This window comes from Ammospiza nelsoni, chromosome 1 (assembly GCF_027579445.1).
Source record: "Ammospiza nelsoni isolate bAmmNel1 chromosome 1, bAmmNel1.pri, whole genome shotgun sequence".
Taxonomy (NCBI): Eukaryota; Metazoa; Chordata; class Aves; order Passeriformes; family Passerellidae; genus Ammospiza; species Ammospiza nelsoni.
The window spans coordinates 25,619,580-25,641,975 of NC_080633.1; the positions used below are offsets into that span (position 1 = coordinate 25,619,580).

The following is a 22,396-nucleotide window of genomic DNA, read 5'->3' on the forward strand; positions in this document are numbered from 1 at the left end:
GAGGGCCGGCACTGCCGGGCACCCTGGCCATGCTCCCCGCCGCGGCTGCGAGGGGCGCCGCGCTCCCTCGGGGCGGGGACATCCCGGCGTCGGCCGCCGCCCGCGCCCCGGGGCGGGCGGGGAGGGAAGGGGAGGGCAGGTCCCGCTGCCGGGGGCTCCCGCCCGTCCCCCTCTGCCGTCCCTCCCTCCCTGCCTCCCTCCCGCCTCCCTCGCTGCTTCCCCTGCGGCGGGGCTGCTGCGCTCGGTACCTGTCAGGGAGGGAGGGCCGGCCCCGGCACCCCCGGCAGAACGCCAGCGCAATTAAATGCCGCGGTGCCGGCTCGGGGAGGAGGCTCCTTCCCCCTCTGTTATTTTAAGGTGCACTTTGAAACCGCGCCCGTTCTGCAGTTTTGTTTTTTTTTATTATAATTTTATCCCCTCGCCCCGTTTCTGACGCTGGGAGAGCCGGGTTTGCGATTCCGGCCCAAACCCAGGCGGTCACACCTTGGCAGCCCGGCCGGTGTGTCACTGACTGCCAGCGGGACCGGGCTCGTGTTGGACGGCGAGACTTGCTCTCCCTCTGAATGTGCCACCCTCTGTGCCACAGGCTCTGGGGACTGGAACTTGGAGGCCCCGTGCCAGCCCCTCCGGCGTGTCAGAAACCGAGCGTGTGGCCCTGCATCTCCCCTCGCATCCTGCCTTTGAGGCGCTTGGTACCCTGCTTCTGTCTTCTAAAGCACAGGGCATCTCTCTCACACGTTATTTGGGGCTTTACACCCTCACCCTTATTTTTATCTTTAAACTTTGCTGTAGAACTTAAAGGTACAAATGCAAATAACTACCTTTTCTTTTCACTGCTATTAGCTAAGTAGTGGGGACCATTGGAAAGAAAAGGTCTCGTGTTTGAATTTCAGTAGTGAGAAAGGATTAATCAGAAGACTTTTAGCAAAGATTGAGACTGATAAACACTGTATTTTAAAAAGTATCTTTCTAAATGTGCCAAACCTCGGGTTTTTCCTCTTATTATTTACAATTTTTAAAAACACCAGAGGCTTAAATTGATACTATTTTTTTTTGGATTTGAGTCTCACCCCAAAATGATTTTCAGAAAACCTGTTATCACCTGAGGTCAATCTTAGATGGCCAGTAATAATTTTCCAGCACAAAACTTGAAGTATTTTTCCACGCACTAAGTCTCCCTTTGTTTTACTTAATGCAATGTAAAACTAAGAACAAACAGAAAAAAACTGTAAAAAAATAAAAGGCCACATATTAACTGGTGAGTTTCTTTTTATGTCCCAAAAAAAAGAGAAGATGGAAGAGCAAGTGGCAGTATTTTCCTCCTTACACCCTATTTTTAATTTTATTTTTTTCTAAGATTAGTTGGATCATTAATATACCTTTCACATAAACCTGCTGTGCGTTTCAGTCAGAGTAAAATACGGGTGCAGTTTATGGCTTCCAGTGAGTGGTGCTGGCCATAAATAAGCACGGACAGGTAAGAGGAGCCAGCACTGGGCACTGCACTGTCAAGGGGAGCACTGAGGCCTTTTGAAGTGCTCTGAGCAGGAAGCAGTGCAGCCTTTTTAATTAGAGCACATACAGCTGGAGGATATTCAGGAGGAGTCTCCTAAGAATTTATTTTGGGAAGGGAGGGACATATCCTTCAGGTGTTCTCATTAATGCAGGCTTAAACACAGAGCATAAAACCCAGCATTTTGAGAAGAAAAAAAACAACCTTTCCCCCCAAGTACCAGGGCTGAAATTGAAATCAACTGATGTTTTGCCATTTTACTCAAAGAGACCATAATTTCTTTCCAAAAAATTAGTCTGGACTGCTTGATCCCATTCCCATCAATAATAAGGCTGTACGTAGCAAACCGCTGCTGCTTTCAGTCTGTTTACATATAAATATATAGGAACATCAAAAAAAGGAATTAATTTCAAGCTTCATCCTGCTTTTATTCTGCATGCAAGGCCACCCCCTGATTTCACAAATTATTTCCGTTTTCAGAGGTCAAAATCAGCTCTCATGTAGGATCAGACTGGAATTATTTCCATGGTATCCGAGCTTTGTGTTTTTGTGAGAATCAAATTTGGGTCTCTGGACACAGAAATATAATTTGCTTTCCTTACTGAGCAGTGATGAAACAAATAAAAAATCAGGATAAATGATAAACTGGTAGAGTCTGAATAGACATGAAGTTTTTTTATGCAGGAGAAGCAACAAAAGTATCTCTGAAAGAGAGAACTGCAAATAGTTCTTCTAAGAATTGTAACTGAAAGTGATCGTTGTCTGCTTTTACCCTCTATCTGGTAGGTCATAATTAGCTAATATTTTTCCAGATTTCTGTAATTGATTATGCCGTTTAAGTCTGCCCAGCTATTTGCTAAGAAAAACTCCTTGTCAGCACTTCTGCCTTTGTAATAAGAGATCTTGAAACACCTATTTTTTAGATCGTTATTACTTTTAGATGTCAGATATGTGATGTCAAAGTATTTGTGAAGACAGTAGAAAATGACAGGTCTATTACTGTGTTTAACTGCTAGCTATTGATAAAAATCTCTGTGTAAGAACTAGATGTGATTGTTATTAAGGAGTCCTGGCTTTGTTTAATTTGGAGAATAAGCCGCATTAATATTTAGGTATCATTTTGAAAATCAATTAAGAAAACACCTGGGTTTAGTTACAATATGCTATCTTCAAATTTTTGAATCTCAGCAGAGTTTCCACTAGTGTTGCTCTCTGTATTTATTGGAAACATTTTTCCTGAGAGCTAGATGCTTTCTGACCAAATAACTTAGATGATCGGACTGTACCAAGGATTTAATCAGTGTAATAATTATTTTCAAAATCTCGTTGCAGAGTTGCAAGGCTATTGGTGTACTTCATGTTTATTTCTGCATATCAGGAATTATTTTTGTAATAGCAAGGAAAGTCATCATGTTTTATTTTATATCTGATAAATGCATATTACAAAAAGTTGAAAAGAAAAAAATCCTTACCCACTCCATCATTCTTTTGCAAACTGAATATTATTTTTCTGGATCAGTGTAGTGAGGTTTGCAGAAAGCTTCAGGATAGCAAATGCTGATTTCTTACTGATGTATTCGTAATATTTATTTTTTGATCAAGATTGGAGAAGATCTCTGGGTGCTTGATGAGTCTTATTTATGTATGTGCTGATACGAAACTGACTTACGAAGTCGCTTATTTCTTCTGTGTTATCCTGTCAGATGTTTCTTGGGATTTTTCTATGTTGTGCCTTAGCTTTTAAAGTGTGAGGATGGTGTCTACATCTAGAAACAGGTAACAGATGTATTTGCAAGCAGGTTTTGACACTACATAGGCAATGAAAATAATAATAAAAAGTTGTATTCTTATCATGCAGGTTTTTCTGACTGCATCTTTCTTAATCTGTTATCTGTTAAAATTTCATTTCAAAATTGTGTAAAATCTGACAAGCACCAACTTCAGAGAATTTGTAAGGTATTTCAAATGTGATTTTAAAAACATAATGCTACCATTATAAATAAACTCTTACCTTGAAGTCTAAAATAGGCGTATGTAATTTAAACTATCACTACTGAGAACAGACAAATCTATTTTAAGATACTGTGATTTGACTATTTCTCTCCATATCACTGGAGAAAAGGCATTTTCTTTGGATTTTTAAAGACTGTTTCAGTATTGCTTTTTATTTTGCTAGATAGCTTTGTGGATTAGTAACAGGATTTTTCAAAACCGTTAGGTTTTGAAAAAAGCATGGGTTGTATCTTGTGTCTGTGGCATTCGTGCTTATTTTTATATGGAACACTGAAAGAATGCTGTATTAACAACAACAAAAAGTAAACCCCCAAAAACAAAAACCTAAACCAAACCCCAGCTCTAGAGTTATGTATTACAGCCTCCTGAAAGATTTTGTGAAAATTCAATGCCTTAAATATGCACTGTATATTTGCACATGAAACATATATCTGCGATCTGCAGTTTTCTGAGAAATGTAGCTGGTTAGTGGCTTAGTCCTCTAAAATCTGGCATTTAGCTGTTTGAAAAAACCCATTCCCAAATGTTATGAAATTAACTTTGTCTGGATTTTTTTTTCCTCAGAAATCCATGATCACAGCACTAAAACTTGCTTGTTTTCTACTGTGATTTTTATCATGGATCAATGACTCCATGTCAGCTTACGGCCATTGACTCTTCTTAGGTAACAGACCCGGGACAAGGAGTTTGTGCATGCCAGCTTTTTTGGGTAATACTGCCTTGGACAGGACCTAGGCCTTGCACAATGGGGAGATGAGTCCAGTAGTTATTTGCATTTGAATGGCTTCCTAGAAGGGGGGAGGATGGTATCTGCTTTCTGATTGGTATCCAGCATTATTTCTACATCATTCATCGTCCTGCAAACAAAATCCTCCTGCATTTCTCTTGTGGGGCTCAGGACACTGCTGTGAAGCCCTTTGCCAAGGTGATGCTTTAGCTGTGGCAGAATCCTTGCCCTTGAGGTGCCAGCTGGTTTGGCAGGCTGGTGTCAGGGTTGGTGAGGGGGAGCAGGGAGCCTCCAGGGGCAGAGGCAAGGGAAGCAGCCCAGATTCCCGGTGCTTGTCCAGCTGCTGGCGTGGCAGTGCACGCGTTGCGGCTGCAACGAGAGTGTCAGCAAGTCTGCAGAGGTTTGGCTTCCTGCTGTCACTGCTGCTGTCACTCATCTGATGTGACACAATGAAGGCATTAGGGCTGAGGAGGAGACTGGCATAGCAGCTGTACAATGTTCATTTTAAAATTATTTTTGTCCAGGATCTTTAGACCCGTCTCGGTTCTCACAGTCAGAGAACCGAGATGAAGTCAGCAAAGTACTGGTTTTGTTAATCTTGTTGGTTTGTCATTGTTCAGACCAGGGTTTAGTATGACCTTCAGACTGCTTTCTTCCTGCTCCTGCTGCTCTGTACTGCCAATGGGGACAGAAGCAGTACCTGTCACTCCTCCCAGGGTAGCCAGGACTCCGGTTCTTGTCCAGCTACCTCTTTTTAACCTGGACTGCTCTCCATTCTATGTCCATTTATAGATCCTGGGACACTCCTTGTCATCTCACATGTTACCAAAACCTTTTCCCACCAGATGGATGTGGCGGAGGAGTTGTTTTTGCAGCTATCCTATCCCATTTACCTTGACCTAAAAGGCACTGAAACTAAAGCCCTTGTTTGGAAGGCTGCTATGCCAAGTTCCAGGCTCCTTGCTTGGGCAGGTTCTCTCCTATTAAAGGCAGCTGGGTGGAGCATTAGTAGGCTTGCAGGTTACTGTCATTTGTCATATGAGGTGACCTAAATCAACGGAGTGATCCACCTATCTGGGACAAACACCCACACAGTTCCTTCCTCCTGCAGCATCTTTTGATGCCCTCATTCCAGCGTAGATGACAAATACTTCTCTTGAGATCATGTTCATTGCTTTATTCATCCCACGCATTAACCAGAATTCTCATGTGTTCTTGTGGATCACCTGTTAAGTTGGTTGACTTGGGGCAGGGAGGGGGTTTAGGAATTAGACAGCATCCAGGTGTATTTAAAGCAGAAGTAATGTCCTGGGGATGTAAAAGAGGATTGTGGGAATATATTGTAGGAGTTTCAAAATGTCAGCTCAGCTGTTCTCACTTGTGCCATGTCCTCACTCTAAAGTGATTAGCTCAGGACTTTTCTGATAGAATACCTGAGTTTCAACCTCTGCATCCAGCCACAGAGGTGAGTATGGATTCAAAGGATGTGTCAGCATGAATGCAGAAATGTGTCTGCTGACTGTCAGGTTATCTGGGCTTGAGTCAGAAACTAGGCCAGGACTGATGCCAAATCCTGCTCTCAGTTGGTTCTTGGCCATCTTAGTGACTTTTGAGAAAAAAAAAAGTAGGTAGTTTCCAGGACTAAGGGGGAAAACATGGTTTCACTTACTGCCCTTTACCCTTCATTCCAAGCAATCTCTTATTCTTCCCTCTTTTTAGCACATCATCAAAGAAACAGTGAGTCCTTTTGCTTTTTTCTCTCACCCCAATGAGAGTTGATTGCTGCTTCCAGCAATGCCACGGGACTTTGACTCATCCAGGACATCCAAAACTGACCCCTGGGTTTGTAGGCAGTGTGATTTTATTGTCCTTCCTGTTGCTATTGTTTTGACAGGTCCCCACAGCCAGTGTCACCATAGAGGGAGCGTCTGCCCTGAACCGCGTGCGCTGGGCCCAGGCTGGCAAGGAGGTCGCAGTTGGTGACTCAGAAGGCCGCATATGGGTCTATGATGTTGGAGAGGTATCTTCTGTTGGGATTCTTTTACGCTTTGTTTGTTTTGTTGGGGTTTTGTGTTTGTTTCTAAGCTCAACTCCTGGAGACTGCCACATCCAAGTTGAAGAAAGAAATCTGTCTTACTCTTTCAGTGGAGTCCTCATTGAATTTCGGTTGCCAACAGTGTGTTAATTGTAAAGCTGCCTTGCAAAAGAGTTAACTTGTTGAAGTCTCATGAGAGAAGTCTCTCTTAAAAGCTTCCAGTCTTTTTCAAACTGTTTTTTTTATAATCATCCTGTGGGTGCATTTGGAAAAAGTTAGAAGAAGATAAAGAAAAAATTGAGGTGCAAAAAGAGGCAGTGCTGTTCTAAAATTGGTCCTAAAGGGTTCACCTTTTATACTCCAGTATCTCTTATTTTATGACTGGCTTATTGCTGTAAGTTTTTCTCAGCCTGACGTGCATAGAATGCATCTGTTCTTTTGATACTGCTTCATATGTCTGAATATGTGCAAAAGTACTAACAGGAGGAAATGAGAGGTGTCATTCTGAAGGATAGTAGGGGCATGCATGATAGACTATAGCAGGATGCATATTCTGTGTCTAAAGCTGCTCTCAATTCACCCTGCTACATCTTATAACAAGCATCTAAGCTGCAGTGTGTTTGGCAGTGATGAATCTAACTCTTTGTTGATGAATGCAGTATAAAAGTGTTCCATTGGCATTATAATCCCTTGGAACAGGTAAGGGTGAATCTCTGAGCAATCAGCTTTTATGTAGAGAATTTGTTTTCCATCATTATCTGTGATAGGATATAGAGATACGCATCTCTACACAGTAGGGAAACATTATAGAATGCATACAGAATAATCTGTAACTCTCAAACAGTGATTTTATGGCCCATAGCAAAATTGCTTGTGCATGACTCATATTTTTGGATTTCATTCGCTAGTGCAGGAGTTGCCCTTCCTCACAAATGTTTGCTGAAACTTCTTGCCATGTTGTTAGCATAATCTCTAAATTGTCTAAGGTTACTGTGCTCAGATTTCCACTGTGACACTGGCAGGTCAGCTGTTTTTATTTATTTTTTGTTTTGCATGATTGTTCTGTCTTTCAAGTGATACGACAGGCTGTGGAAATGTCTTTGATGACAGCACAGTCTGATCTTGTCTGAGAGTCTAGACAGGCTGTAGAAATGTCTCTTTTTGCATATCATACACCAAATCATTCATAGGACCATTTACTCCTGCAAGCTCACCCTAAAGAAAATTGTGTTCTATGCAGAAGTAGCAATATTGAAGTTTTTGACCTTTCCTGTGTATAATAAGACGTCATCTTGCAAGATGAGTCATAGTGATACACTCAAATAAAAAAGAAAGACATGCTTCTATTACTTGAAAAAGAAAACAGAGTCGTTCAACAGTATTGATTTGTGTGAGTCCAGTTCAGTGTAACATAAAGAGTTCTGCTTCAGGGATGTTGCAGAGGCTCAGTGTCTCCACCTCAGCTCCCTATGTGCTTAAGTAAAGCCATGGATGTCTCTCCACAAGGCTGCTGAGAGACCATTGCCAATTCTGCCCTGCTGTAATGAATGAAGGAGCTCATTAATTTGTCTCCTGGTTCAGTCAGGCAGTATCAGTCTCTCTGCAGTAATTCCTGCATGAAATTTAGAAATCATCTGGCCTGCAGCACTGCTGGGGCTGCTGTGTTCGTTAGTGTCTTTTTCTGGTTTAAAAGAGAAGGGTGCTCATATATTCTCTAGCCCAACTGTTGCCTCAAGTGAGATACAGAAATACTCTGCAGATCAAGAGCCTGGAACCAAGGGCATGGACAGTGAGTAGCAGCCTCTTGGGTCATGAAGCCTGTGGGGCAGTCTGTGAAGAGCTCTTTGGTGAGAGATTCCATCCTTAGCTGTCCTCAGGCGTGATGCATGGGGGATTCACAGAGCACGTACACTCTTGGGAGTGTCTGCTACGCAAACATGGCAGCCTTTAAAGATTTTGCTTTACTTCACTGTCCAGACACTGGCCAGTTTCTGGCTCAGCTGGGGTCCTCCTTTGACTGTCCTTTTTGTAGGGGTTTGATTCTGGGATCTGATGGGGCTGCTCTAACAGTTTAAAAAGAAAAGTTCTTCTCCTGCCAGCCATCCTTAGCCACATGCCTTGCTGCCCAGTTTTTGTGCAGGTAGAAGGGCTTGTCACCACCCATATTGTGCAGAGAAATACAGATCAGTAGAGATGTATTTATTTATTGTTTTGTTTTGTTTTCTTTGGGCTGTTTTTCTCCATGAAATTACTCAAGTGGGAGTAGATGAGTAGATGAGTGAGCATGTAGCTGGGGTCAAGGGGCTGGAAGCTGGACTATACAGCACCCAGCAGCAGCTAACTTTCCTATTTGACCCAGCACTATTGCAAATCCTGGCACTAAGCTGTGAAAGTTGACCTTTCAGCAGCAGCACTCTCCTCGTCTCCTACAACATCATCTTCTGAAAAGGCCTCATCACTGGAAGAACTCATCTCTGCCTGGCTGATAACTCAGTAGCCTCCACTTGTTTGAAGGTGCATCTCCCTGATTTGGGAAGATGGGTGTGATTACTTGCATTAGAAAGTCAGCAGGCCACTTTACAAAGACCCTAAATACACTCACTAAAATCATTAATGCTCCACTTATACTGCACCCTTTTAAAAACCTTTGTTTGCTTGTAGCTGTTCCAAATGTCACATTAGATCAGCTGTAAACTCATAAAGCACTGGTTCCAGCAGAAGAAAAAAATACTATATTTGTATTTTAGTACAGCATCATATCTTTGAATTACACCTTACGAGATAAACAGTTTTTCTTACCTGTTTCTTAGACAGCATTGATTCTGTGAATTTTAATCAGAGCAGAAAACATCAGGCTATCCACCATTAAGGAAAAAATTAAGTGATTGGAATTTTTACTTTGATAGATTCATCACAGTTTTAAGGAACTATCCTAGAGAGCAGTAAAGTTTACTGCTGCTATTAACCCATATGGTATAAAAAGAAAACATATGACCTAGTGAAGAACATAAGACATAAGGCCTAACCTTGCATCCTTTGTGAAGGTAAGGAGTGAGGGATCGAGGCTGTTTTCACTTGTGTAAGAATTTAGGATTTGACCCATGTTGATATATTATCCAGTCATGGTCTTTATGACAACAAGAAATGTCAGACACATGAAGAACATGGCAGGGTCCATGACCAGGGAGTTAAAAATAATGGTGACACTTTCAGTTAGGCTATATAGTGTTATCTCCTTTGACTATGTAGTTTTAGTTGTTTGATTTTGCATCACATCTGAAAATAACTGAACACATTTATTTTCACAGTGAGGGGTCTATTTTCTCCTCTATGCTTGTGCTTTATGCCCATTAGCATTAATGGGAGTTACACACACACAATTCCAGCAGAGAGGAGACTTAAACAGTCCATATAGCTGTGCTCTTGTGGATCAGTAAGCACTGTTTTAAAGAATGTGAATTATGAAATGAAATAAAAACCCAAACACTCAAAAATCCAATTGTTTCAGTGTGATGGGATCTTAAACTGGTACACATAACCAATCATTGTATATACACTAATCTCTGTAAGATCTAACATTTCAAACTTCTGCTGGCAGAGTAGTTGTGATATTATTATTATGATAGCTTGTATAATATGTTTTAGCTCCTTTGGCCTTATGGCTTCTTTACTGGGCAGCAAGTTTTCTGTATGGTAGAAGCTGATTTTAACAGAACATGGACCACTGCCTATAGATTTATTCACATGTTCAGGTGATTGATAGTTAGACCTAACTGCATGTCTGTTTTGCAGATCTGATTTCTAGAAAGCTTGCTCCCATTGTGCAAGCTTCAGTGATGTTACACAGTGCCTGCTGTCATAAATATTCTCTAACAACCATGTTTGTTGCTTACCGTGCTTATTGCAAATGCTCTTTGTCCCTTTGCTTGTAAAAGAAGCAGCTTCTCATCCACCTTCTATTATTTCTTTTTTTTTCCCCATTTATCTATTCCAGGTCATATTCTGCTTGCACTCTGAGTATGTAGATAGAAACTGTGAGTCAATGACTTATTATTTCATTCTAATCAAATATAAAACAAGTTTGCAGCATAGGATCACAGAATTTGAAACTGCAATCACAAGGAGCATAATGCAGCACATTATTTTGCTAAAGTGGTTACAGGACAAGCTATTGCATCTGTTTGGCAGTCTTTCAGACAGTTAGTTCTAGTCATGCTTTTAACAGGCATCTAGTGTGACTGGTGGACTGGAGAGAAGTAAGAAAATGTCTTTCTCAAAACCATCCAGGAAGACTGGCTCTGCCAACAAAGCAGTTTCCTGGGATTCTTTGTACGGTTGTTATCTCCGTCTTTGTTTCCTTGAAGTGACATCAGAATCCTGTGGATGTTTATGTGACTTTGTTAGGTTTCAGAGTTAATACTGCCTTAAGCCTTTTTAGGACTGCTCTTTTAGGTTGTTTGTGTATTTCCCCATTTGCTCCATCATAGGTGTTAATCCCATATCTCATTTTCAAGTACATGACCAGTGAGGGAGGAGCTGGTAACTGCCCTGAAGTACATGGATGAAGTGGTATAGTAAGGATATCCCACTGGTGCCTATAAAATAATTTTCTTTGATTCCAGCAGCCTTTAACAGCTGCTCTGAGATTTTTAGGGTTCTAGACAGAAACAAAAGTATATTTGTGACCAGCTCTCACATTTTGGTATGACTATTGAGTCACTTTTTTTTCTGGCTAGAGTGGGGAACCATTTGTACTTTGTACTTCTGTCTTGTGTTTCACTGTAGATTTCTGTCTTGTGTTTCACTGTAGATTTCATACAGAAAAGACATATCCAGCATCTCTTTCAGCACTTAAAGGCTGCTGTAGCCCAGAGAGAGAAATACAAAGCTAGATTTTGTGTCACGTAGTTATTCATGTAGATTTTCCAGTAGGTTTGCTTTTGCCATCATGAAGCTTCTGTAGAGCATATATTGAGTTGGGAAATGTTTTTGCCACAAAAGCAGAGTTGAGACTCACCATAAAACATTTTATTTTAAAATCTGTGTTGAGTTACAAGTATTCGTGGAACACAGATAAATGGCTCACACACATATCATGAAGGCAAATTTGAGCAATAATAAGGGGTTGTGCTTACAACCAAGTTTTATTCAAAAACATTCAAAGATTAAGTAAGACAGAGTCATTATGACAACATGCAGAATCCAGGCATACAGGATAATTAAATTTCACCGTTGATATTTCTGTTAGGGAGGTTGGAACCCTGGCCTCAGAGAATTCTAAAAACATGTTTTAACAAAGCAGAATCTCTTAAGAATTGTTGGAAAATGTAAAGAACTATGGTTTTGATTTGCTTCCTCTTTCCCCCCAGTTTTATAAGTTGAAAGATTTTAAAACTGGAAGCATTTAGGGATGGCAAAAAAAAAAAATACCCAGAACTTCAGCTTTTTACTTGAATAATGTCTGAAATATTGAGCAGAACAAGCTCCTCGTCCCTCATCATTTCAATTTTGACTGATATAGTCTGTATTCACAAAGGGATTTTTGAAGTAGGTTAAATAAGAACTCCCTAATGAAAAAAATGCACTAGTTTGAAATCAGTCAATTTAATTACTGTGTTTTATGAAGGCCATTACCCATTGCTGATTACTAGGGTGATAAAATCTTTAAGCTTTGGTAGCCTCCATAGGGGGTGAGCTGATCTAAGTAGAGCAAAGTCCAGTCATTATCACCCTAAATACTTGTGTTTCTCATTACAATATTCATTACTTTAGGTTACTGTGAGTGCTTTGAGGTCTTTATGTAAGCACTGGTTTATTCCTCTGTAGAAAAACAATGTTATGTTGGTAAGTTAAAACCAAGTGTTTATATACTTCTACAGTTTAAAATGAGGCTTAGCTACATCCATACATAGAAATGCATAAGTTTATACCCCTGAGTATAGATTTCCCTATACACACCTATTGATGGCTGTTTGCTTGTCAGTGAAGTTGTATTAGTCTGATAAGAAATGGAAAGGGATATGAGTTGCCTTGTTATTTCAGTCTGTTTGGGTACTTAAAGGAGCTGGAATGGAGGCTTATGTTCCTAATAACAATCTTTATTAGGGAGGTACTTTTCAAGAGGGAAAACTGAGCCGTGATCTAATTAATCTGAGTTACCTAGGGCTGGTTACTGAGGATTGGAGATCTTTATCTCCAGTGCCAGCCTGGGCCCTTGTGCTTCCCTTTCTCTGCCACCTCTTGCGTATCATGTGGCATCACTGGCTCTCTGCCCTTCTCAGGCTCCCTCATCATGGGTTTCAGACTTACAAAGCAGCTTCATAAAACTGGTGTTGTTTAAAAGATCAAAACTGTGCAAATGCTCTTTGCACTTTTGGTTATAAAAGAAGCAGCCTCTCATCCACCTTCTATTATCTATTTTTCCCCTTTTTTTTTCCCATTTATCTCTTCCAGGTCATATTCTACTTTGCATTGGAGTGCAAAATCCCTTATTCTTATGTTTTAAAAAGTATTTTATTTTAAAAAAGAACTCTTGAAATGTGTCAGAGAGGGATATGGATGTGGGTTATGGGGTGAGGAGAGCAGCTTGTAGAAAGGGACAGAAGAGCTTGGTGTGACTAAGCCAGGGAAGCATGAGCCTGGTGGCAATATAGATGTTCCATGTCCTTGCAGAGTGCCTGGAGCCCAGAGGAGGAGACCAGTGGAGCTGGGGACATGCTGCCACCAGCACACGTGGCTGCAAGCTGGCCATGTATTCATTTGGGTCAAAAATTAGAAGAATATTTTTAACTATCAGAAGGCTGAAGTCCCAGAGCAGGTGGAGACAGTGGGACAAACATCCTCTCACAGTGGAGCCTGTCCCCAGGATTTTGTGGTGTGCTTGTGTGTGATGCAGACCTGGGTCACACCTGCTGGACAGGGTCACTCTCCTGCCCGTGCCCAGATGTTTGGTTGATCCTGACAACAACAGTTTCTTCTGTTTCTCTCTCTGGATAAATGGACATGAAATTCTACTACCATTTTACTGTCTGAATGTTACTTGTTAGAATTAAAGGAGGAAATGTCAGATTTTTTATGAAAGTATCTCTTTTTCTCGTTTGTTGATTAGGCAGGGGAATTAAATAGGTATTAGTGAAAACAGGCAGAAAGGGTGGGGGTTTTAAATGGTCATCTTAAAAATTCATTTGGTTCTTTATTCTTAGCTTCCTCTTGCTTAGGATGAAATATTTCAGCAGTTCTCCAGAGACAGCTTAGTAGCTCCCCAGTGAATTTCATGGGGTAAAAAGACAGGAGTTTCCAATGATACAAATATCTTTTAGAAGAATTATTCAGCTTCTCATCATATGAAATAAAAACCTTAAGAAACCTAGTCAACCAACCAACAAAACTCTGGCCCTAGTCCTTTTTATTCATTTGCACACTACTTTTAAAGCTGACTTATGTTTCCTTTTCCTTTGCAAAGGCCCAGATCCTCCCCCTGCAGAGAGGATCAGAGAGAACAAACCACATGTGACAGGAGTTAATCATGTAGCTTAATACACTATTGGAAGGCACTCAGATAACAAAGTGATGAGAGCAGCAGAAGAGAATCTGTAAGAGATCATTCCCTTTCTGCACAGTGCAGCCTGCAGGAGCGGGAGAAGGGAGAGCTCTGTGTGACAGTCTTCCTGCTGGTGTTTTCCTGCTGAGCTGGGAAGTGCTGCAAAGGGCAAGAGAAAAAGAGCAAAGGGAAGCCCAGATGGGACATACCCATCTGTGCACATGGACACCACTCAGGCTTCACTTCTTGTTCCTCAGTTACTGCTTCTCCTGAAAACTTGTCAAGAGGCTTAGTGAGAAAGAGAATCTGGGTCCAGGCTTTCTGTGGTAGCTGTAGCTGAGACAACTTTAGCTGGTCTGCCTCTATCCTAACCCTGTATTGTGGGGGACCACAGCTGTAGTCAGTGCATGTTAGCTGTGTCACAGAGTATGTATTTTAAATATCTAGTTAGTCTATTGGGTGGCATTTTCTCTGAATTTTTTTACCCCCTTTCTGATGTAAAAAGAAATGGTACTGAAAAATGTCCATAGCTTTAAGTAACAGAGAGTATGGAAGAGGAGAATTGCCAAGTATGAAATTTAGTTTAAGCTCAATTTGTGTGCAGCAATTTGCAAATGTCATAGAAATCCATGACTTGTTATTGTGGTGTTAGAACACTTCTGAGACAAGAGATGTTTTGTATAATTAATTTTTTTTTCAGGGGGCTTCTGTGGTTTCAACCTGTCACATCCAGTAGCAGTTTTCATTTTGAGAATCCTTAACTATGTTTTCAATCTTTATGGGTTGCAGAATGGTCTGTATTTTGAACATATAAAAAATACTTAATTCGTGACTTGGAAAGTAACAGTTAAAATATCAACTGAGGATAACTCTGGGCCTTAATACATCCTATTTTGCAGCTAAAATTCAATGTTCTGTGTGTAATTTAAATGTGAAATCTATACTGCAGTGCCTGAAGTGATGGAAGATTCTGTGTCTGAAATGGAAAAAAAAAAAAGAAACAACAAATTAAAACTCACTGCTATTTCATGATGGATGAGCTCTTGCAGATAACAGGATGCGTACAAAATCTCAGAGAAGGCATCAAGTCTCCTGCTGCCTAAAATCTTTGAACAGTTTATAAGCTGCTGTGGTGAGAGTCCATTTGCCAGCTGTGGCAGAAGTCCTTTACAGTTCCTGTTCTGACAGGTTTCCTGGTGTGAATCATGGCATGGACATGGCCAGCTTGGTCTGGAGGGGAAGCAAGCTGAGCTGAGTATGATTTATGTCTTCCCTCAGGCAACAGTCCTTCATGTAGCTGATTTTCCAGGGAGGCACCTTTGCCAGTGCAGCCACCCCACAAGCTGAAGCTTTGGTGTTTCAAGTGAGAATGAAGAACCCATTCTCCCAATCAATGTAGTTGTCAGTAAAAAAAAAAAAAAAGTAGGTATTGGAAAGAACAGGTCGAGGGCTCCTTACCTTCTAGTTCAGTTCATTTAGTGTTTCTAGGCTTTCTTGTGCAATGATGACAACTGATAGCAGAATTTGGTAGAGGAGGAATCCTGATGCCTTAGGTCCAAATGTTAAATGTCCTGAAACACATTTAAAAAATTCCAGGACTTTTCACTGACTTTAAGAAATGACAATTGGAGCAGGGCTGAGATCCCCATGGGAGGTGAGGGCAGGCAGCATGCCTCACTGTTTTTGTCAATCCACCTGTAAATTGGTGGCATTACAGAAGAAACGGAATGACAGGAACTGCAAGAACTTTGTTGCTTAGGGCACCACCTCTGTTGAAGCAGAATTGTGAGCTTTCCTCAAGCATGGCAGATGCTCTTTCTGCTCTTTGTGCTGATTCCCTCTTTTGTTTCTAAGGTCTTACAGGCCAATACTCTCTGCCACTGAAAGTATCCCTTGAGGGAGATGCGTAAGAGAGGCTCCTCCCAATATGACTGGTGAAAGCAGTAGGCTCAAGAACAAGCTATAAACTTGTAGTCAGCCACAGTATTTTAAAAATAAGAGGTGATTTAAGGAAATAAAAGTTTTTGAAATTTCAGTTTGAAGTCCATTCTTTCAGGATGACTGATGATTACTGAATTTTATCCTTTGTAGTTGACACCAAGTGCAGCATTTTGATACGTTAGTTGAGGGAGGCAAAATCTGTTTGATAGCTTGGACATCATTCCTGGTTAACTCAGAAGAGCCTAAGCCAACTCTGGTTTTGGAGGTGGAACTGTAGCATTGTCTACAATTAAAGATACTTCCCACTTCCTTGTTTTCTTTTCTGTATGCCCTATCAAGTTGTAATTCTTCAGACTGAAGTTTTCCATAATTGGTGTTTGCTTCTAGCACAGGTTTTGTTGTTTCTTACTTCTCTTTTTTTTTTTTTTTTTTTAAAGATTAAAGACAGTACCATAACACAAAATTAATAACATGCTTACATTGAGGGAGTTAGTCTTAACTCTGACATTTCCTATCTTTGAAGTGTTACAGTCTGCAGTCTTAATGTTCTGTTAACATGCATTTATGTGTCATGTATGTATAATTTACAGGCCTTGTTTTGTTTTGTGCTCCTGTTAGACTGGCATCAAGATGACTGATGCAGACAAAGAGTACTAAGTTTGGAAAAGAATTAATGAGCATTCAAATGTTCAGTTCCTATGTAGGCCCTTTGTACAGCATATCTTTGCACATTATATATAAATTATTAAAATAACACTGTTGTTATCTTGGTATTCAAAACATAATTTAGTATCAATTGTGTAACAATTCAGAAGTTACTGTTCTTCTTAGAAGAAAAAAGTCAGAGTTTGCTGAAAATTGATTCTGTTTTTGTTTAAGTTGGGGGGTTTTGATATAAGCTAATAGTTTGTCTTTTTTTTTACTAAGGCAGCACTAGTTAAATCAGACCCTGCTGGTGAATTGTAAAGAAATAAATCACAACAGACATTAATCTAGCTGAGGGCTAAGTAATTAACTTCATAGAAGAGTGGTGTATATTGTGTCTGTGACACTAGACTGACTGCTGTGCATAGAATAAATGCAGTATTTAGGTTGCCTATGGTATTCCACCCCTTCAATTAAGTAAACAAATATATATAGAGCTACTCTTGAGTGTATCCTTTGTGGTCTAAACACTGTATCTTATTAAAATCATCTGCATGCAGTATGTGGGGTTTGAGTTCCTGCCAGTGGTTTCATCCATTGTTAGCAGTGATGCTCAGCTCTCCCAAGAGTTAAATACAGTGGTACTTTAGTTATGTGGAGAGGGTGCTCTTAGTTACTTTGGTGGCCATTTCACTGCATATTACCTCCCACTTTGTTTCCATCCATGTGTGTGGCATAGGGTGTTGCCTGAAAAAATATAGGCTTTTTCAGGAAATAAAATATTCATATAGGTTGAGAAAAATATCAAAGGCAGCCTGTAACTGATTCTGGGGGGGAAGACCAGGGCCAGAATAGGTGCATTCCTGCCTGCTCTATGTGTGTATTAAGATATTTAATATTTACATTTTCATATCTGTTTTCACCTCAACAATAGTGACAAAACATCTGTTGAACTCCAAAGGATAGGATCAGTTCTGAAAGGGGAACTATAATTGTTCATTGTTGTTTGCATTGCGATCCTCATTCTGCAAGTGATTGTTCTACTTTTTAGAAATCATCAAGTTCAAGTAGACATAGTTTATCATCATGAAACACATTTTTACCTACAATGTCAGAACTTCATTCAGATGTTAATCCATTGCTCGAAGTATTTGCAGCAGATTTCTTTTCAGCACTTAGAGATACGGACAGTATAGGTTGATGAAAATTTTGCTCAGAGAAAATACAGCTAAAACTACATTTGCCTGAAGCTGTGTTTATTTGATGATGCTGTTAAATTGTATTGAAGGAATATTAAAATGGTGATAATTGAAGGAATATTAAAATGGTGATAAGCCACATACACAAATAACTTAGTGTGAAGCCTGAGATTTTAGTCACTAGTTCACCAGACTTGCCACAAACTCAGATTAATCTGAGTATTTTTTAAGTTTTAATTAGCTATCTCTTCAAAGAGTGTTTAACTTGCACTTCTAAAAAATTGTAATAGCTTCAGGCTATTTTGGAACATCAATTTTTATATCGTTTTTATTTTCCCTGCTAGATATGAGATTTTATGGCATATACAGCTCTGTGGAAGCAGAGACAAGTAAACAGTATTGTCTAAAATAAGATCACCCTTTGCCTCCAAACAACAACAAGCCCGAATGTAACCAACAAAAGATGCGTGTTAATCAGAACATGTCTGACCTTTTGGAGCACAGTGATTAGCTAGAAGAAAGCCATCAATTTAGATCAGAACAAGCTTGTTCTTAACACAAAAATAAGAAAGCATTGTGCTTCCTTGATGTGTTGGAATAGGTCACAGATTTTTGAACGGGGAACTCCCGTCACCCTTGGAGTGTATCTGGGACCACCATGCCGGCTCGTCTGCACGCGTGTAATTGGAAACAGCGTGTGGCACGGGGCGGCGGGGCCGCTGCCACCACAGGCTCTGGCACATCTTGTGAGCCCTGGCTTGGCTGCTCCTTGTCCGGTTCTCCACCTACACCTGTGTCCATGGGATGTGTGGGTCAGAGGCGTTACAGGCCGTGCTGGTTGGAGAACTTTGCCCCTTCACAGCAACCTCGCGGTCACTGACAATGCTGAGGAGGTTCTTCCCATGGCTGCTTTTGCCTTGAGGCTTCTGAGCTCTAGGTGATGCCAAAAAAAAGAGTGACTGCTTAAGTGGTGACTAGGATCACACAATAATTTCACCAGTGATCAGAGCTGCAGGTTATGAGCTAGTGTCTCAGTGACAGGGAAATACGCCCATGAGGTACAGTCATTAAAAGGAAATGGAGCAGGTTCAACATTGACAGCTGTGCTCCCTTTGAGCTTCTGGGACACTGGTTCCTCTGAAGTGGAGGTGGCTACTGCTGCTGCTGAAATTGCATTTTGATTCCTTCTCAGCAGCGTCCACTGCCCTCAAAGGAGAGCTGTGATGGACAAGAGCTTAGAGGGATGAAGACAGGAAGAGTTTGTCCACTCCCATCCCAAAGATTTAGAGGCTTCAGGAAAGGCAAGGAGCCAGAAATAAAGTGAAATATCCTCAATGAATAATTCATTGGCTGGAAAGTGTTTTTTTTGGGGAAACTGAAGCTATACAGGGATTTGGACAAATTCAGCTGAAACACTCTCAGCCATAAAAAAGATGGATAGGAGGGAAATATACAAAACTCTTGAAATACCTTGCAATATCTTGTTTCAACCATCTGGATAGATTCCTTTAAAAGCCACATTCAAAGATTTGGGAGTTTTGTCTCAAAATCTGTCCTTTTCTTCTCTCCTCTGCTTCTTTCCTTTTCTCCTTTTCCTTTTCCTTTTCCTTTTCTTTCCTTTTCCCTAACTTTAAAGAGCAAATGTTCTAGAAGGTGTTAATTTATCTGAAAATGAAATTTATGTTGATTTGTACTTTTATGCACTATTTTTTTGATCCTTTCTTGCTTGCTGGGATTGTCTCAGAGCTCTGACAGCATTGAGAGATGTCTGGTCAGAACATCTCCTCTTCCTGAGTTCTGTCACAGGTTTCAGAGTAGTAGTGTTCAGTGAAGCTGCTAATTTCACAGTTTCTAGGAAAACACAGAAATACAGCTTGTGTTTGTTAAATCTCTGCTGTATGGATTGGAGGATCTGCACACAGAGGAGATCTCTGGCTTCAGGAGGAGGTGGAGGAGGCTGGTTTTGGTGAAGTTCACATGCCTGGTGCTGCCTGTGCTCCCTGGTGAGCCTCAGGGATGGGGCACTCTGTTGCATCGCTACCAATGCACATAAAGCATCTTCTTGGTCAGTCCAGTCCTAGCTGGGAGCGGGGGATGTTTTTGGGCAGGAAAGCTGACAGGTAAGTGAAATGCTTGGCTAGAGTCATCTCCCAAGAAACAGAAGCTTCAGAAGGTTCAAGAGCTCTGAGAGACACAGTTTGGTTGTGTACTGGATAAATCATGTAGAATGGTGATACATCAGTAAGGCAAGGACAGGTGCTTGTCAGGAAGATCCTGACAAGATAATACTGGTCTTCCCCATTAGAATTACTCTCTGATGCAGCCTAAACGTACCATGATGTTACAGCTGAAGCAATGTGAGTAATTCAGTCAATTAATTAGGTGTGGGTAGCATTTGCCTTTCACTGTAAAGGGATCAGAGGAAAACACTTAATAGCTTTTATGTTCTTGTTCTGCTCCATACCTTAGCATCAGTTCATTCAAATATTCTGGCCCAAATAAATTATTATATTATTATTCTTTGGTGAACATTTCTACCCTGCATCAACATCATGATATGAAAGTTAACACATGCTGCTTTGTAGTAACTGGAAGTGGACAGAAGAATTATCACATGATTGAGGAACACCCAGATAGCTCTAAACCTCTGCCCTTCCTCCATGGAGTAACTCCTCATTTCTTCTACCTCTGCCCTGGTATTTGCAGGAAAAACTTGTGCAGAAAAGCTGAGAGGGAGATCCCACAGATAGACTCAGGTCTCCAGCACTTGTGGGTGATAATGTGCCCAGATGAAGGAGCTTGAATGGAAAATGACTGGAAGGGGAGCATTAACCTAGAGAAGAATTTGAATTGGAGTTTGTGGATACTTTTGGTTTTATTTGTGGTCTTTTCCTGTATAACTATTGTGGTTTAGTATTGGGGCCTTTTCAGAAAGAATGGGCTTGGAGGATAAAAGACAATTTTTCCTTTGACTTTATTATTGCCAAGGTTTCCCTCTGCATCCCTGAAGAATTTATATTAGAGAGGTTTATTTTACTGACAGTCTATTAGCAGGATTGGCCCCTTGTTGAAAGCATGATGCAGTGCATGAGATTGAATAAGGTAAAATAAGATGAAGTTGTAAGGAATTAGGTGGCATGTGAGCATTGAATATTTTTTCCTCTATGCTAAAGGTATTGACTTTGGTCATTAATTGCTTTGTGAACTGAGTCACTAGAAATGGCCCAGACATTGCTAATACTGTCAGCTAAAAATAACACATGTAATGCACACATCCTGGGGAGATTCTTCAAGTTTGAGATACCAAGTTGTTATAATAGCCTGGACTTTGATTTTATTTGTCTGTGGCCATGTGTGGAGTAAAGGCAATTAAATAATCTCAATGACATAAATATATTTAATTTTTTTCTTTAGAAAGACATATTTTCTTTTTCAGCTACTTAATACATTGTAATGCTGTTAAAGACTAGAAGACAAGGAGCAGTGATGCTTTATTAAATTCAGAAAGTCCTTTGCCTAGGATATTGCTCCACTTAAAAGATTTTTCTACTTGAAATCAGTAAGAGTCATTTCATTCATGAGTTTGACAAATGGAAGTGCTGTACACATCAGAAGAATTGAAATCTTTTAGGAGATGTAGTAACAACAGGGAGATGGTTGCACAGCTGGTTTTGGTTCCATCTCTGATAGCAGAATCTCTTCACTGCCCTTTCCTACTACACAGAAGCCAGTCTTGGTGTGTGGCTGTGGCCAAACATGTGCCACAGGTACTGGTGAGCTGGTGCACTGACCTCTCTTCTGGTGCCACAGTTCCTTCTGCTGAAGGATTTTGAAAGAACAGAGTGGTCTTTCAAATATAGGCCATCCCTGATCCACATCTGTGTATGTGAGCGTGAGAGGCAGCTGTCTAAAATGATTTACTCTTGTAACTCTGGTCTCCATTCCTGGGAGAAGTAAAGGAGAAAATGCCAGAAGTAGAAGACAAAGAATGGAAAACCCAGAGACTGCAACAATACCTATATTAACTGGGCTGGCATGGGTTTTTCACAGGTTGCATTTCTCAGTCTGTAGCCTGAGCTAATGCTAACTGTACTGTATTTGGTGTTTCAAACCCCAAACTTGCACACCAGCCCTTCATAATGTAACTCAGTCACTGATACACATGTATAATACTTGTATAATACATGGGAAGCATTAAAAAACACAGTGTTTTCCACAAAAGACTGGATGTAGAGGCAAAGTCAGAGAAAAACTAATTGAAAAAAAAAAAAAACTGATAATGAGCAGTGAGATATGGAGATGTTTAGATCTTGTATTGCAAATTCTTGTCCTTACAATTAACACTTGCAGCAGTGTATGTGGAGCTTCCACACACAGGTGGTCTTGGACGTTTCCCCAGTCGGTCATGTCCTTTTCTTAGTCTCCAATTCTGTGTATCCAGTCAAGATGGAATGAGAAGAGAATAATTTGACTGTTTTCCAGTACCATATGCCTCATGATATGCCTGTGATATGCCTATGATCTACTAGTGCCACGTGGACACGGTTAGCTGACCATCTGCTTGGCACTCCTTGTGGTGTATTAAAATATTTAAATCGGTTCAGATTGAATACTGGGTAGTACAGACTGGATTAGCTATGGTTATACCCATTCTTCAGTCCAAAGGCATCCATTTGCTAAGGTGGACAGCAGTTTATTATAGTTTCCAAAACAGTTGACTTCTTCAGTACCAAGCAGTGTGTAATGTCTTGAAACAGTTTTTCTTTTGTGTTATATGCAGGAC

The 22,396-nt window shown here is 40.6% G+C and overlaps 1 protein-coding gene across 9 annotated transcripts in view; it reads left to right on the top strand.

Annotated features, from left to right (window-relative positions):
• The window catches only part of DYNC1I1 (dynein cytoplasmic 1 intermediate chain 1), a 186,548-nt gene that overhangs the window by 161,981 nt on the left and 2,171 nt on the right, over positions 1-22,396 (top strand). For all 9 annotated transcript variants that reach the window (XM_059482963.1, XM_059482994.1, XM_059482986.1 and 6 more), the window contains one exon: positions 6,148-6,273. In XM_059482963.1, the coding sequence (XP_059338946.1) occupies positions 6,148-6,273 (126 nt within the window). The remainder of the gene's footprint in view (positions 1-6,147; positions 6,274-22,396) is intronic.